This window comes from Engystomops pustulosus, chromosome 2 (assembly GCF_040894005.1).
Source record: "Engystomops pustulosus chromosome 2, aEngPut4.maternal, whole genome shotgun sequence".
NCBI lineage: Eukaryota > Metazoa > Chordata > Amphibia > Anura > Leptodactylidae > Engystomops > Engystomops pustulosus.
The window spans coordinates 79,719,299-79,736,511 of NC_092412.1; the positions used below are offsets into that span (position 1 = coordinate 79,719,299).

The 17,213-nt window shown below is 38.5% G+C and overlaps 1 protein-coding gene across 7 annotated transcripts in view; it reads right to left on the reverse strand.

The window, feature by feature from the left end:
• Nucleotides 1–884: 884 nt before the first annotated feature.
• Nucleotides 885–17,213, reverse strand: part of DACH1 (dachshund family transcription factor 1) — a 216,344-nt gene continuing 200,015 nt past the window's right edge. For all 7 annotated transcript variants that reach the window (XM_072135319.1, XM_072135321.1, XM_072135318.1 and 4 more), the window contains 3 exons: nt 15,110–15,253; nt 13,427–13,495; nt 885–2,596 (listed from right to left, as the gene is read on the reverse strand). In XM_072135319.1, coding sequence (XP_071991420.1) covers nt 2,559–2,596; nt 13,427–13,495; nt 15,110–15,253 — 251 coding nt within the window. In that variant the 3' untranslated portion in view covers nt 885–2,558. The remainder of the gene's footprint in view (nt 2,597–13,426; nt 13,496–15,109; nt 15,254–17,213) is intronic.

Below are 17,213 nucleotides of genomic sequence, written 5' to 3' on the forward strand. Positions count from 1 at the left end.
ATGTTTTTCAAAGGAGAATTCCTGTGTATGGACATTTATGGCATATCCACATCATTTACCATAAATTTGTGAGAAATGTGGGTATCACCAATGAGACCCACATTTTTCTCCAGTGATCAGCAACAGGGAGGCTTAGCTATTTACAGACGTTCGATAGAAGTTGATAGTAAGGGTTGCACACATATGGCCACTTTATTACAGTGGTGAAATAGAGGTTGGGAACTATTAAACACTATGGGGCTCATTTACTAAGGGTCCGCAGACCACACTATCGTCGGAATATCTGCGTGGCCATCGGACAAGACAACTGATTCGGACTAAGCGCGGGATTTAAAATTCAAATTGTGTGAGACATGCACTCACATACACCGGGAGGCAGATAGTGAACTCCAGCGGACCTGAGCGGGGAAGCGACACATGCAGCATCTCAGGCGCACGATCTTGTTGAATTGCGGCAGACTTCATCCTCGTCCGACAACGCACCTCGGGCTTCGCGCAGGGAGCGGGTAAGTAAATGTGCCCCTATATCTACAAATTTCTCCACAAGTTTAGGTGCTTTGAAATAAAACAAAAGCAAGAAAAGATTTTCCAATTATTATTCGCTTTTTCTTTGAACTATTAAAATATTAATAAAACCCTCTGCACCCCTTCAAGTTATGCCACTGGTCACAGTCCATGCCATGCTAAATTGCATCCCCTGAATATGTATAATAGGTATAGTGCATTGTAATAGCAAGCATACTAAATAAGTCAAAAAACTTTTGCATGTGAGTAAGTGAGTAAGTAGCGACTCAATAAAACAAGCAGAGTCATAAAGTAGAATGTAGGTATAATAATAAAAAAAATACAAAGTCTTAACAATATTTTATTGAAAAATATTGCTTGGTTCATAAAAAGGATGTGAAATTGTATATACAATATTTTATTTAAAAATTACAGCGTGAATTGAAATGTATAAGTTCAGGTTCTTTCACAGAAAAGTTATGTTGGGAGTACAGTATGGAAGACTTTACAAGCTCCAGTTGTTTTAAACACAAACAATACTTATTACCAGGTTGAAATGAAATGTTACAGGAATAAAATTTCAGATTTGACATTTAAAACAACTTTTAATGTGTTATAACAAAATAAATTACATTTTATGTGCATAAAACTAGATATGTGTAGAAACCAAAATTTTTACACTTTCTAGGACTAGTTTATGAGTTCAGTCTTTAGAGGGGTACACAGAAATTAGAAAATTATGTGAAATCTACGTAGCTTGGATTCTTAATATTATGTTTGGAATTTGATTTTTTTTTGTTTTCCAGTTACTTATGGTGGAAAGATGTAATATCAGTTGACACATCAAAAAAGACAAAATATATCTCCCCTTTAACACTACAATGTACAGCTACAATAAGAAGATGGGCAGTGATCATACCATACAGTAGTGGGTTGACAGTGACCTGTCAAGTCAATAATAAGTATTAGTGGAAGTATATCAAGTGTTCAAGGTTTTTTTCTTTTAAGAACTTCAAAATTAAAAGAATTCTATAAAAATATGTCTGGTTTCTTGAATTACTCATCGGCCAGATACCAACCCTATGAGATATGTTTTCGGGTTTTAATGCCTTAATATACAAATAAAACTGGCTGACGTTAGCGCTTCTCTTCACCAGATTCTTAAATTTTTGAATTAATACTGTGACTTCAGGACAAATATGTACATGCCTGCATGCGTTAAAACTATAAAGGCTTCTTAAGAACCAACAGAGTGACAAAACATATTGTCTAAAAGTATCTTCCTAATCACTAGTAGTCTACTGCATACATAATACCTTCTGTGTGACTGTGTCTATATACACATGGCCGGCAACACAAATAGACAAATTAGTTTTCCTGACCCTCGCGGTGGTGAAGAAGAAAGTTATACTCATTGTTTGGTTGATTCTGGACAAGAGGCTCAAGAACACAAAGTCATTAGTTTACATTCAGCAAAAAGAGTTCATTTTGTTAAATACAGTAGTTCAGTTTCCAAGAACAGGTGTTTTCCATTGAACGAGAAAAGTGTTATGAAGAAAACCTTTTTTTCACTAAGTAAAAATTTTAGTTTTAGTCCTATTTTTGTAGACTTTTTTTTCTTGATTTTCCATTTTAGTGCATGCCCTTGAAGGAATCCTCCTATCAAACCATCTCTGCTGGTTTAGGTGTGAAAGAAACATTTCCAATGTTTAAGCAGACGCTGCTGGAAAGTTCTGGTGTGCTCAGTTAAAGAAATATACAAGTTCCTTTAAAAACACAATAGAAGAATGGGGGGGTCTTGGTTGTTGATAATTACAGTCTTTACAGATTTGCAGCAGCGTCTCACAAGTCCATGATGTGGAGCGCTGCTGATGGTAATGAAACCTATCAGACTCTCCAGTAGTCACAGGGCACCAGTCTGACAATGCTGTATATTGGAGGAACATCTGTATCGAAATGGAGTGTTTTTACTTTCAGAGCATTTACATCCTTCAGACTTTGCAATTAATCTACAGAATGTTCCCACGGAGTCTTCATCTGTTGCATATCTGTCTTCAGTACATAACACTGGTCTTTAAATATAGTCTTCCATCTGGAGAGAAAATAAAAGAAGTGTGGTTAAGTTTACCTCTGTAACATCCATAACATCTATGGAAAAACAATGAGATTTTACAAAAAGATCATTAGATTGAATTGAAATAAAGTTAATGCATTATCAAGCTCTGGGAAACAATATGTCACCTGTGTTACATCTGTTTAGTATATGTTTAAAAATATATATTTGTAAACCAGGCCAATTTTTTTTTGTTTTGAACTAGACCTGTAAAAGATGTCTAGAATCTTCTTTATTCTCAGTCTCTTCAAAAATCTGACGGTATTGACCAATGAAATTCTTTCTTCTAGAAGCTTGTTACATCATCTTTATACTTTATAACTATTCTCCCCATTATAACCCTCACTATTCTAACCCTCACCCTAATGGAAGCCACTTTCCATGCACTTATTTCATGCATCTGATGCATGCAGCCTAGTGCTGATACAAGGCAGCCAATCAGAGGAAGCATATGTGCAGTGGGAGGGAAAGTGCCTAAACCAATAGTGACACAGTGGTTGTGTGTCAGACTACCTCAAACTGTTGGCACTGTCGGTAAACTTTAGTCACACATCACAGCTCCACCATAATGGAGATGAGCTTAAAAAGCAACCAAGCAGCAAGCCGTCCTTGTAATAGCTGGTAATCCTCTGTACTGTAGTCTGAGATTTGCATATAATTTGCATATTTACATTTAGCTTAGGTGTTCTGGCTGACAGTGGCTTCAATTCTGCTGCCTAAAGACAATATTTACATACTGGGGGCAGGAGCAGCTGGCTATATACTAGAGGGCATGGGCTGATTATATACTGGGGCAGGGGCTTCAGGCTATATACTGGGGGCATGGGCTGATGGCTACATACTTTGGCAGGGACTGCAGGCTATATACTGTGGCAGGGGCTGCTGGCCATACACTGCAGCAAAGGGCTTCTGGCTATAAAATAGGGGTATGAGCTGGAAGGCTATATACTAGGCTTATGTTCGAGTCAATAGGTTTTCCGTTTTTTTATTAGGGGCCTCCGCTTATACTTGGGTCGGTTTATACTCAAGTATATACTGTACATACGGATTCGACCAAAGTACAAACCTCATTTTCTATCTTGTACATAACCCTGTGACTGCCTGTATGGCAATTTTTTGGAGCACAAAACATGAATAAGTTACGATTCCTGCCACATGAAAAGGATTAGAATCAATGTGGATGCCTCAGACCACTACATTTACCATAGCCTGGTGCAGGATACAAGCCGTGTTGTAGCTGTAATCTATGCTTGGCACAACCTGGTGTGAAGTTCATTCGGATCCACATGATCACTGACTATCTCTGTAGTTCTGGCATGTTATGCATCAGCACAAGAACTATTGAGCTTTCTGTTTATGCACTTTCAAATATTAACATTTAAGGAGAGTTGTAATACTTTATACCATTGTAATTAGAAACACAGTTATTTACTATATGAACATATACAGGCGGTATGCAGACTTAGGCTATATTCACACTGCCGTTGCCCGCCCATACCGTAGCGAGCAACGGCAGTGCACGGAGAGAGGAGGAGGAGGTGAGCGCAGCTCACCCCCGCCCCTCTCCTTAGGAAGTAATGGCGCACAGCTCCGTACTACGGGTAAAGATAGGACAGGTCCTATCTTTTTCCCGGGTACAGAGCGGTACGGTGCCGCGCGTGTGCTGCACCGTACCGCTCCCGTACGGCGCCGTGCGTCCATTGCCGTCTGTGGAGGACGTATATCGCCCGTATATACGTTGGCCGTATATACGTACTCCATACGTTAGTGTGAATGTAGCCTTAAGGAGACCCGACTTATAGATGACTTCTAGTTACAGACGGACCTCTCTGCGCATTGTGACCTCTGTTGAAGCTCGCTGGAATTGAATTGTCACAGAGACAAAAAAAATTTTGTCTGGAGCTACCTGTTCTGATGTACATACTAATTCAACTTAAAAGCTTTAAAGCTAATAAAACAGGGAATAGTCACTTGCACATTACTTTCTTAGATTAATGTTATCAAAATACATCTATTTAATAACTAGAAATCGTGCTATCAGGCAAGTGGGTTGGACAATGTAAAAATAAAAGCTAGCATCACTTCCAGTGGCCCAGTGTCATAAGTATGTGCACATGATAGATGGATATATCCATGTACCATGTAGGGCATTAAGTTACATGGGAAATTCTTGCATTTTGCCACCTAAAGTGAAAATAGTAGAATTCTAGTTTATGTAATTATAGGAACATGATGAATGCTCTCAATCTTGTGATGCTATAACTTCCAGAGAAGTTGGAGTGTCAATAAAAATCTCATTTCTTATTGCAGCCGTGTATCACAGATGAATACATTTTGTGAAAATGCTGTGATAAATTATACTTGTAAACTGAATAAATATTTAATTACAGATATTTATGTGTATTTACCTATGCATTCTGTGTCTATTTAGGGAAGGATAAAATATATTGAAATGTGACAAGGATTTATAGTAATGCTTTTCATAGATTATGGTTTTTATCCACTAGCCAGCAGATGGCAGCAGAGCGATCAAGTAGGAAGTGAATATCATGTATCAGTGGAAGTTTTAAAGAAAAACATATTTTAACTGTATTTTTGTCCAAGAGCACCATTCCCAGTCCAATTACTAATTGAAAGGGTTCACAATTAAATCAAGACTTTTCCATTGTAGTAATATTGATAACTTATCTATAAAATTGGCAATCAATATCAAATCAGTCAGTAGAATCTGTAGAATACATAATGTGTCATATATTACAGTGGTTTTCCTTTGAATATGAACTCATGTGAAGTTCCCAGAGTCAGACATTACACACAAAACATTGATGTTCTCTATCATTAGTTTGATTACAGAGGTGCCAGCAGAACAGTGGATGCCCAAGTGCTCTACCCCTCTGATCAGATTTTATTGGTAACACGGAAAACCCCCTTAATTGTGTACAGTATTCTGCACATTTAGTGATCAGTTACATTAGTGTGATTCCTACACAACTGTAAAAGTCAGTACTGTGAAACCAATCTTTTCCCAATTCTTTGTATTCATTTATAATATTTTCTAAGTCCTATGCAGTTTAATAAGCACTCCCTGTAAAAATGCTCATTTCTGCCCCCACCTTGTTTAGAAATGTGATTTTATTGACCAAATTTAGTTTTGCTTAATGCATCTATTATTGGAATTAATTTCTGTCCAGAATTGTAACACACCAATCCCAATCAAAAGCTTTTAAAGGGAACCTGTCATCAGAAATTGACTTAAAAAACCACTACCAATATGGTGTGAAGTAGATGAACACCTTCTACGTCATGTCTATTTTTATGACCCAGCGCTGTAGCATCATCCAGGAAATCAACTTAAAAGTGAGATGTAATTTAGTTGTATAAAGTCAAGGAGGTGGAGAGTTTAACACTGAAGTTAAGCTTGTATCACCTCAGAATGCCGTCTTCACTGTAATTGGTGGTCCTACATCCAGAAACATCTCCTGGCTTATGATGTCACAGGGGAGGAGGCACTCAGAGGTGGGCAGAGCTTGACTTCAGTGCTGAGCTCTCCACCTCCATGACATTACACAGCCAATTTACATCTCACTGAAAAAAAAAACATGATCTAGAAGGTGCTCATCTACTTCACAACATACTGGTAGTGGTCAATTAGGTCAATTTCTGATGACAGGTTCCCTTGAAATTCTTCTGTCTTGTCTCTCTATCTCTTCCAACAGAACTACAGTAAATCCTATAGGAATGAATGGGGACACTTTATGGACAAGAAAGGTGTAGATGTAAATGTTATCTCTTTCATGTATAGTACTTAGGTCAATCTATATGAAAACATCACAGTTAATTGAACAGGGGATTTATTAGGGTTTGGATGCCAGTTTTCTGATGTACAAGCCCTGAAATAGTCACAATTTCTGGCGAATTCCACAACAAGTTTGTGGGGAGGGGTGTGAAGGATGTGGGCCAATGCTTGACATTCCCATCCAGCACATTAGTTGTAGCGCAATGCTATGCCTGGTAGGACTGGCTGCTGGATATATCAGGGGGCCTATATATATATATATATATATATATATATAGAGAGAGAGAGAGAGAGAGAGAGAGAGATAAATTCCCCCAAAAGTTTAAAAAAGAAAAATTTGGATCAAATAGCTCATAGAGAAAGTAGAGGAACTCCAGATATCCATATAGGGGTTATTTATAATTGGTTTTCCTGGGTTTTTTTGGCGAAAAAAGTCTCAGAAAATTAGCAGTGATGTTTTTTTGGGACTTTTCACAGCTTAAAAGTCTCACAGGACTATTCCCACCTCTTCATTAATCCGACTTATATATAAAAACTGCTCATGCAACACTGTGCGATACCATGCAATTCCATGATGATGACACGATTCACAACTCCCATAAAAGGTCTCATAGTTACACCTGGTGTATGTGCTGGGTTTTTATGCATTTTTCGATTTTTCGAAAAAAAAAATTCCAGGGAGAGAGTAGACCATAAGAACATGTATTAAAGGGCCAAATTTACTTTGTACTTAAATGATTTATATTATTTTTCGTTGTGTTCAATCAAGACCTACTTTATTTTAATGGAAGTTAAACAAGACTTTGAGACATTGTTTGCGACAAGTTACTAGTTCAAGATTCAAGATTTTAGTGAGATCTTGTAAAATGAGAGAGTTTATTATTCTATGATTTTACCCCTAACCACATATGCTGGATTAAAATTGGATGATGGGAACATTACAGATGACATTTCTCAAATCACTGAGTAAAATTTGTGAATATTTCTTTTTTCCGCAGTTTCCAAACATCTACAGAATTAGCTGGCTGCTAAATTACACTACAAGGAAAAGAAACTTCCATGTAAAAACAAATATTCTCCTAAATGAAATTGTATCAAAACATAAATAAACAGTTGTATACTGTAAGCCTGAGTGAAATGGTGCAGAAAGGATGATAATATGTTTGTTCTGTCGACATTTGAAGCTTAAAGAGGTTTTTGAGAAGACTTCAATTATAAAAACATTTAAAACACACAAAGTTGCACAATTTTTATTTTAATGAAGATGAGAAGTTCATTAAAGAAGATAAATATTTCATTAGATGTTAAATAAAACAAAGAGATTTTTTGGCTTCTCTCAGCACAAAATTCCTTTGAAAGATTAATTAATACATGCAAATTATGCAAATTAGACCCATGCAAATATTTTATGAAGACAATTAAGGGAACCATTAATTACTGCTTTTTTTGCTTCACTGAGATTCATTCATTTAATTTTAATTTCACTTTAACTGTTTTGATGTATAATCTCACAGCTAAGAACTTTATCTTTCCTAGTGGGTCACTTAAACGTATATACATTTCATCAAGTGCAAGGCAATACGAAATGTGGAGAAAGGTATTCTCCAGACCATGCTCTCTATTAAGGGGAATGTCTAGCACAATACAGTCCTAGAAAGAAGTAAGCAGAATGAGGACGTGAGCTCATTCTTGGCTGAGGTTCAACTGCTGGAAAAGCAATTAATTTGCTTTGGCTGTTCTAATATAGGGGAATTAGAAAGTGTGACACAAGACAAATAGAAATAATTAGTTCTCCAAAATGATGTTCTCATTAATATAGTTTGAATATTTGAAATAATAATAGAAAAAAAATTGCTCTATACTGCTTTATCAACATATTAATAGACGCCATGATAACACTATGTACCATTTGACTTCAGTTTGACAATAAACTATTTCTATTTTAAGAGTAGGATAGCCTCTATCTTGGGAAAGCTACTGAACAGTGCTAATTATAATGCTATATTTAGTATATAAATCAATTCTGAGCTACACTGTAACTTTGCATTTAGTATTAGTATAGAAAGTATTTATAGATATAGGGTTTTTTTAACTGTATGTAAATATTTGTTACTAATATTTTAGTTACTAAGTATATAAAAGAAATAGTAAGTGACCGACAACCAATTTGTTAATAGCTGCAGCACTGTCTACCAGCTTTTGTTAACCCCCATCTACTTTTGCAGCCACTCACACCAAGAAAATGTGTTTGTGGAGAGAGTTTATGAAAACAGGAGACTACTTTATCAGTCAAATCGCTTAGATGCCACAGTAACTATAAACTGTGGTAATTAGGGGTTAAAGAAGAACAGTCAAATAGATTTAGGACCCTAAACCAAGTAAAGGTCCATATGGATCTGTGGTTTACATTTCCAAATTGACCTTTTTTGAGGTATTTGTATGTGCAAAAATTATGTAGGAAGTGAAGTCGGGACGGTATCCTGGCATCAATGCCCTTGTGCATGCGCCTTTGCAGTAAAGTTGGGGTTTAATACGTCGGCTTCACTTGCCAGAATGGGCAGGCGCCAAGAAAACAAGGGACAAGATGAGTGTTAAACGCCCCCCCTGTATACCTAAAGATCAAACAGGATGATTTAGGACACTAAACCACCAGTAGTGTCCCAAATCGCTTTGATGGGTTCCAATGGATTGTCTAGTAATAGAATCCTCTGTGAGCCTGGCTGCAGTGCTGGAAGGCAAGCTGTCAAGTGGGCAGAGCCAGTACAATACTATTAGGGCTCATTAAGATGCCCGTCTGTGGGGATGTATATGTGGCTGCAATGGCGGCAGTACAGTGCCACACATCTCCGCATTGTACACTAGGAAAAGAAATAGTATTCTCTATCTTTCTCCATGTCTATGGCCGTGTGCCGCTATTTTCTATGGAGGGGAGAGGGGTCACCAGGCATACCATCGTGTGAATGTACCCTAAAAAGTACAATTATTTCAAAATATAATTATTAAACCTAAGGTTTAAAATGTATGTTTGTATGTTACATATTTGTCTTATTACCAAAAAAATATAGGCCTATCCATAATACACTTGTACTCAAATATAGATAAAACAGAAATAGAAACATCCAACTGTTGATTGATATTCAGTGACAGGGTATAAAAGCTCTCTTACAGCAAAGTAAACATTATGAATAAAGTTTAAACATGTTAATCTCAAGTAAATCATCCAAGAGAAATCCATTAATTGACTTTTACATATTGCAGATATTCATGGGAATTATAATTACTGTATATACTCGAGTATAAGCCGACCCGAGTATAAGCCGAGACCCCTAATTTTAACACAAAAAACCTGGGAAATGCATTGGTCATGGCATCCCATTATAAAGCCTACCAGTCCCTGTAGTATATAGCTTACCAGCCCCTGCCCCCAGTATATAGCCAACCAGTCCCTGTAGCATATAGCCTGCCAAGCCCCAGTAGTATATAGCCTGCCAGCCCCTGTAGTGTAGAGTCTGCCCCTGTAGAGTATATACAGCCCCCGGTAGTATATAGCCTGCCGCCTGTAGTATATAGCCAGCCACTGTAGTATATAGTCAGCAAGCTCCCTGTAGCATATAGCCTGCCAGCCCAAGTAGTATATAGCCGTCCAGCCTCTCTATTATATAGCTTGCCAGACCGCTGTAGTGTATAGCCTGCCAGCCCCTGTAGTATATAGCCACCCCCCTGTAGTATATAGCCTGCCAGCCCTCTATAGCATATAGCCCTTCAGCCCCATGTAGTATATAGCCTGCCAGCCCCCTGTAGTATATAGCCGATCAGCCCCTTGTAGCATATAACCTGCCAACCTGTAAAATATAGCCTGCCAGCCCCTGTCGAGTATCGTCAGCCAGCCCCTGTAGTATATAGCCTGGCAGCCCCCTCTATTGTATAGCCTGCCAGCCCCCTCTAGCATTTAGCCTGCCAGCCTCCTCTAGTATACAGCCTACGAGCCCCTGTAGTATATAGCCAGCCAGCCCCTGTAGTATATAGCCAGCCAGCCCCCTCTAGTATATAGCTGGCCAGCCCCTGTAGTATATAGCCTGACAGGCCCTGTAGTACATAGCCTGCCAGCCCCCTCTAGTATATAGCTTGCTAGCGTACATAGTGGAATGTAGTACGTAGTGTAGCATATAGCCTGCCAGGCCCCAGTAGTGTAGGGCCTGCCAGCCCTTGTAGTGTATAGCCAGCACCTGGTAGTATATAGCCTTCCCCCTGTAGTATATAGTCAGCCAGACCCTGTAGTATATAGTCAGCATGCATCCCATGTAGTATATAGCCTGCCAGCCACCCTAGTATGTATCCTTCATCACTGCCCCCAATATAATGCCTGTAAGAAAAAAACTAAATGCCAATGCCCCCCTGTAGTGTATAGCCTGCCAGACACTGTAGTATATAGCCATCCCCCTGTAGTATATAGCCTGCCAGCCCCCTATAGCATATAGCCCTTCAGCCCCATGTAGTATATAGCCTGCCAGCCCCATGTAGTATATAGCCCATCAGCCCCTTGTAGCATATAACCTGCCAACCTGTAAAATATAGCCTGCCAGCCCCTGTCGAGTATCGTCAGCAAACCCCTGTAGTATATAGCCTGGCAGCCCCTCTATTGTATAGCCTGCCAGCCCCCTCTAGCATTTAGCCTGCCAGCCTCCTCTAGTATACAGCCTACGAGCCCCTGTAGTATATAGCCAGCCAGCCCCTGTAGTATATAGCCAGCCAGCCCCCTCTAGTATATAGCTGGCCAGCCCCTGTAGTATATAGCCTGCCAGCCCCTGTAGTATATAGCCTGCCAGCCCCCTCTAGTATATAGCCTGCTAGCGCACATAGTGGAATGTAGTACGTAGTGTAGCATATAGCCTGCCAGGCCCCAGTAGTGTAGAGCCTGCCAGCCCTTGTAGTGTATAGCCAGCACCCGGTAGTATATAGCCTTCCCCCTGTAGTATATAGTCAGCCAGACCCTGTAGTATATAGTCAGCATGCATCCCATGTAGTATATAGCCTGCCAGCCACCCTAGTATGTAGCCTTCATCCCTGCCCCCAATATAATGCCTGTAAGAAAAAAACTAAATGCCAATGCCCCCCTGGCAGGTCCTCTTCAATCCATCGCGACTCCGGCATCGGCTCCGTGTTCCAGCGTGGTTTGTCACAGGTATCATGACATCATAGTTTATGCCAATGCCGGCATGCACAGTGGAACGTCAGCGTGCGGCTGACATCACAATGCCTGCACAGAGACACAGAGCCGATGCCAGGGTACAATGGAATGAAAAGGACTTTTCTTGACACGAGTATAAGCCGAGTTAGGGTTTTATATTATATTTTTTGTGCTGAAAACCTCAGCTTATACTCGAGTATATGCGGTAATTTTCTGGATTTTTCTATAAACATGGAAATGTGGAAGTTGTATATTGGGTGCTAGGCACCAAATCACTATGTACCATATATAATCAACTGTAGGATGTAGGAGCATAAGCCCATTTGAGGAGATTTAACAATCTGTATAAGGCAAAATTCTAGAATAAGTTGCACCTGAAATGTTTTGTGCCACATTTATTGAGGTTTTTATACCATTTTTAGGCAGTTTTCTGCCTTATCCCAAAAAGAGGCTTCTGGAAAAGTCAAGCACCAGAAAGTTCACTCTGGAAATTCAGTCCTTACTTTAGACCAACTAACAGCTTGTCTAAAGTACAACTCTACAGTTATAATCTTAATCAGATACATCATCCAGCATGATTTATCTGGTACAGAATAAGAGTAGGGGGGGGGGGGTATTTATCGGGGCTTCTCTGCCACATCAGTGGTGTAGAATCCCTGAAATAATCCCAAATGCTAGCTTACAGCTGGCACTTGCAATCAATTTCCCCATCCGCCACCTTTACGCCAGTACGTGAAGGGGGAAGCATGGTCGTGGCATCCACCGATTTTCTTTTCACGCCCCTGCCCGACAATCTTTTGCCCAGCTCCCCATCATGCTCAGAGAAACATCAAAACAGATGGAGATGGAGGTTATAGCATTCCTTCTTTGACACAAAACTGGTGGAGAATACATAGTATATTTCTCCCAATGTGATTTCCTGAATGTCTTTTTTAGATTCTGTCTTTCGCAATACGCGATCACAGACCTCTCCATTCTTTTAAGGTGGGAAAACTCACAAAATTGGCAGTGAATGTACAATAAATTCCTGAGGAATTCTCTAGTATTGAGAAAGCAGTGTCACCCATTCAAAGAAGTAATGGTTAGGAGAATGTCTTTCAATAAAAGGGGGCTACTACTAGCTTGGGCTTTCTAGACTACTTTTAAAGAGATACCAGCATCTGACTCAATGAATGAATGTTTTTTATGGAAACAAATAGACGAAAGCCAAAGGCAACCCTGTTGTCTGCTGAATTCAATGCTCTTTCTTTTTTTATTTCATTGATTTTGAGAATTCTCAGAGGATGAGATAGAAACTGTTTATCCTATTTACATTTATGTGTTTTTATTGCTTATATTGTGCCTACATATTTCTTGACCCTATAATTAAATACTCTAAACTATTTTATTGTGTTTTTGTACAAAAAGTTATAAAAAAGACTGAAAAATTTAAAAGAAAACACTTAAAATTTAGTCAGTGATTTAATTAAGAAAATATAGTGATTGGAGGGAGGCTTTTCAAAACAACAAAGAGTTAAGGTCACAGTATATATATATATACACCTGCTGTACCCTTCATGTTTTTCCAGTGAAATAGTATCCTTTTCTTTTCATTATAACTAAACAGCTGATGATAAAAGATGTAATTCTGCATTATGTGAATTGGAGCTGACCCTTTACCTGTTATTTTAAACATAACTAAATTAATTTACTGCAATAAACAACAATGCAAATGTGACCTTGTGTTCATTCCAGCCAGATGGTGAGCTGCATGGTTGAATAGCATACTATAACAAGAGAACACTCACATGCAAAAGTCTAGATTTATGGATTTTGCACATCTTACCTTGTATTGTCCTTTCAGCATCTGTTCTGGCCCCATTGCGGTCAGATTCTATCTCCGGGGTCAAAGCCTCTGAAAGCAGAGACAAAAATGAATGACATTAGCAGCTGAAATACAGCAGGATTTAACCTACTGTGTGCACACTAAGACCATGGCACAGAAGGGATTTTTACTTTTCAATGGCACCATATAACTCACTTAATTTTTTCCGAACACAAATGAAATAAAAACTGACATTGTCTCTTGTGACTATGACACCATTATACTAGAAATTTCATACAATCCTAGATATTATTTTTTAAATTCTGTGGGCATATAATTTTGTAGGCATTTCTTATCCTCCTTAGAAGACTGACAGAAAATCTGTACCAATTATTTCAATATAAAATAATACATTATACATCAACGATAAAACATCTTAGAATTGGTGGAACTTGGTAATAAGGTCATTCTAAAATTTAAATCATGATTCATAAAAATAATATTAAATAATAAAACAGTTTACTGTAGGATATGTTAAAAGTATGTTGAAAGGGAAAACAAATAAGTAAATTAAATTACTAAAATATTGTGCATTGAGCAACGATATCATAGGGGGAATAGCATACTATTGTTACTACTGTTACTGTTGATTTTGCACATTGAGTAACATGCACTAAGCAACTTCACATAGATAATATGCAGCTGTTTTTCCATTTTTGGAGGAAGGTATGAGGTATGGGTTATCATATCCATGGATATGTTTTAGAATTATTTTCCATATATTAAGAGTAATATTTTGTGCATAATGTAAAAAAACAGGTACTATGCTTTTCATACACTTTCTGCAAACTTGAGACTTCTAGTAGGGCTTCATGGTACTTTAAACATTGTGAATACTATGTAAAACACTGGCCGTACTTGTAACTATGGGGCCTCAAAGCCAAAACTGGGGTCTAGTCATCTATCTGTGATGCTTTCTTTATTCTTTGGGATACTCCTATCTTTACTCAGCATTTTCAGCTTCCTCTGGATTCTACTACCCCTTATTGCCCTATCTGGACCAAATGAAAAAATGTTTCTTTTGAACTATAATATATAAATCGTTATTCACTAGAAATGTCTGTAGTCCTATCTGCCTGTGTCTATTTTTCTTTGTAACCAGAGAATACACTGGACACATAGTTGGTGAGTCTGGTGTATTCACAAGATGAAAGAAACAAACATCCCACACCCCAATCAGCCATTGCTTCCAGCTTCCCTGCCCTCTTCTTAGTTATTGAAAACTGGTCTATGCCAGTGCACAGTGGAAGTGTTCCTCTTACAAATGTGCCAGGTGTGTTTTCTGATCACTGCTACTTGTTAAATGGATTATTATTTTTTTCTGCTATTCTGGATAACAGCAAAGCTATCCCCATTTTGTGATGCTCTAAAATAGGATAACAAATTCTGCTCATAGATTAAATTACATTACATGTGCGTTAAATGATATCATAACATTTTTTAATCTTTAAAATTTGCTCCAGAAACATAGAATACATAATATTTTAAACCAAACACTTCTGTTTTATTGCATAATTCAACAAAATTTAGGAAATATCAAGTAACATTTTAAAGATGTAAAACATGTGCCAGTATTGTAACAAAAGCAAATCTGTGCTGTAAATGACACTAATGATACACAAAGCCTATTGACTACAGCCATACCGTTAAGGACCCTGAGTCCTTCTGATGATGCTGCTTGTTTCAGTGCCTGCTCTGCTTGCTCTCTCCGCTTTGTCTCAAATTCCAAGGCTTCTTGCAATTTCCTTTTTGCCTTCTTTTCTTTCTTAAGTCTTTTTTGAATTATTGCTGAAACAGGAAACATTCTTTTAATTATGGTGATTGAAATTATAGTCCTGAGCTATAGAATTCAATCCGCATACATAGAGAACAAATAATTCTTTGCCCTTCCCTTAACTTATAACTATTCGTCATTTACAAATGCCTAAGAATCTAAATAATCCTCAAACCTTTCAGAAAAAAAGAGGATTTGACAAATCTACCCCATGTATAAAAACACAGCATGCCTGCATGGATGATGGGGAGAAGTAAGAGTGCATAGAGGCATCCTGTGTTTTGATGTGATCAGATATATACATGGGGCAGATTTTGAAAATGTTAGTGGGTAAAGGACCTTAGATCACATCACCCTGGTCACAAGACATGAAGTGTCGAATGGTGAGAAGGAGACAAGGGGCAGCGCGGTTGGACTTGAATGAGAAGGGCACGCCCCCTCTGACTCACTGCTCCATTTGGCTGAATGCTAGGTAAGATAACAAATTTGATGTTAGGCAAACAATTTGTAGTTATATGTAGCTATATATAAAATATGGGTGGTATTTAGTTAAAATGGCTCTATGGGTAACTGTCACAAGCTGTATTTATGAAAAATGTGGTGACAGGTTCCATTTAACAGCCTGTTTTGCTTTCATCCAATTAACAAGACATTGGTTAAATATATCATTTGACAACGTTTTTGCCTAAAAAAGCTGTATTTATTAATTGGATAGCTATTTGGCTGCAATGTGTCAGATCTGGTAACCCATGTACAAGCACATGTAATAGAAGATTTGATACAACTATAAGATCCTACAAACTATTTCGTGACTGAGATACAGACAGTCCCCTACTTAAGAACTGGTTCTGATGGAAATCCAAGATTTTTAAAATCCAATTGTCACAGAGACCAAAAGAATTTTGGCTGGGGTTACAATTCTAAAATATACAGTTCCAACATACATACAAATTCAACTTACAAACAAACCTGCAGAACCTAACCTGTACGTAAGCTGGGGACTGCCGGTATAAGAGTTGTAATTTGAATGTAAATTCAAGTTAAATTACATTATGATATTCATCAATTCACTTTGAAAATATATACTGGACAATAATCATTAACAGAGATATGGTAATACCGTAGTTGGATCCTAGTGATAATTAACCAGCAATTATTACCATTATTATCTCAGTGCCTAGATCTGTGTCAGCACATATATTGGAATATACCACATGGAAACACATTTGCTGTGCTAGAAGTTTCAATTATTAGCAGGAGGTTCAATTTCCTCATCCTTCTAATCGACCCAGGGATGACAGCAGTCAGACCCCAAGGGGACGTTTCCATTTACTTATGTGAACTCATACACAGTCGTAGTTTCCACTGCCCCTTGTATAAGCCGACTGCCTGAGACAAAAACCTCACTTGCTGACACATGGACCGCACACAAGACACCATGGTCCATATTATTTGTGGCCCATGATCTGCGTCGTGTGGCCATTGCCGTCTATGGGGGACGTATATCATCCGCATATACACTCACCGGCCACTTTATTAGGTACACCATGCTAGTAACGGGTTGGACCCCCTTTTGCCTTCAGAACTGCCTCAATTCTTCGTGGCATGGATTCAACAAGGTGCTGGAAGCATTCCACTGAGATTTTGGTCCATATTGATATGATGGCATCACACAGTTGCCGCAGATTTGTCGGCTGCACATCCATAATGCGAATCTCTCGTTCCACCACATCCTAAAGATGCTCTATTGGATTGAGATCTGGTGACTGTGGAGGCCATTTGAGTACAGTGAACTCATTGTCATGTTCAAGAAACCAGTCTGAGATGATTCCAGCTTTATGACATGGCGCATTATCCTGCTGAAAGTAGCCATCAGATGTTGGGTACATTGTGGTCATAAAGGGATGGACATGGTCAGCAACAATACTCAGGTAGGCTGTGGTGTTGCAACGATGTTCAATTGGTACCAAGGGG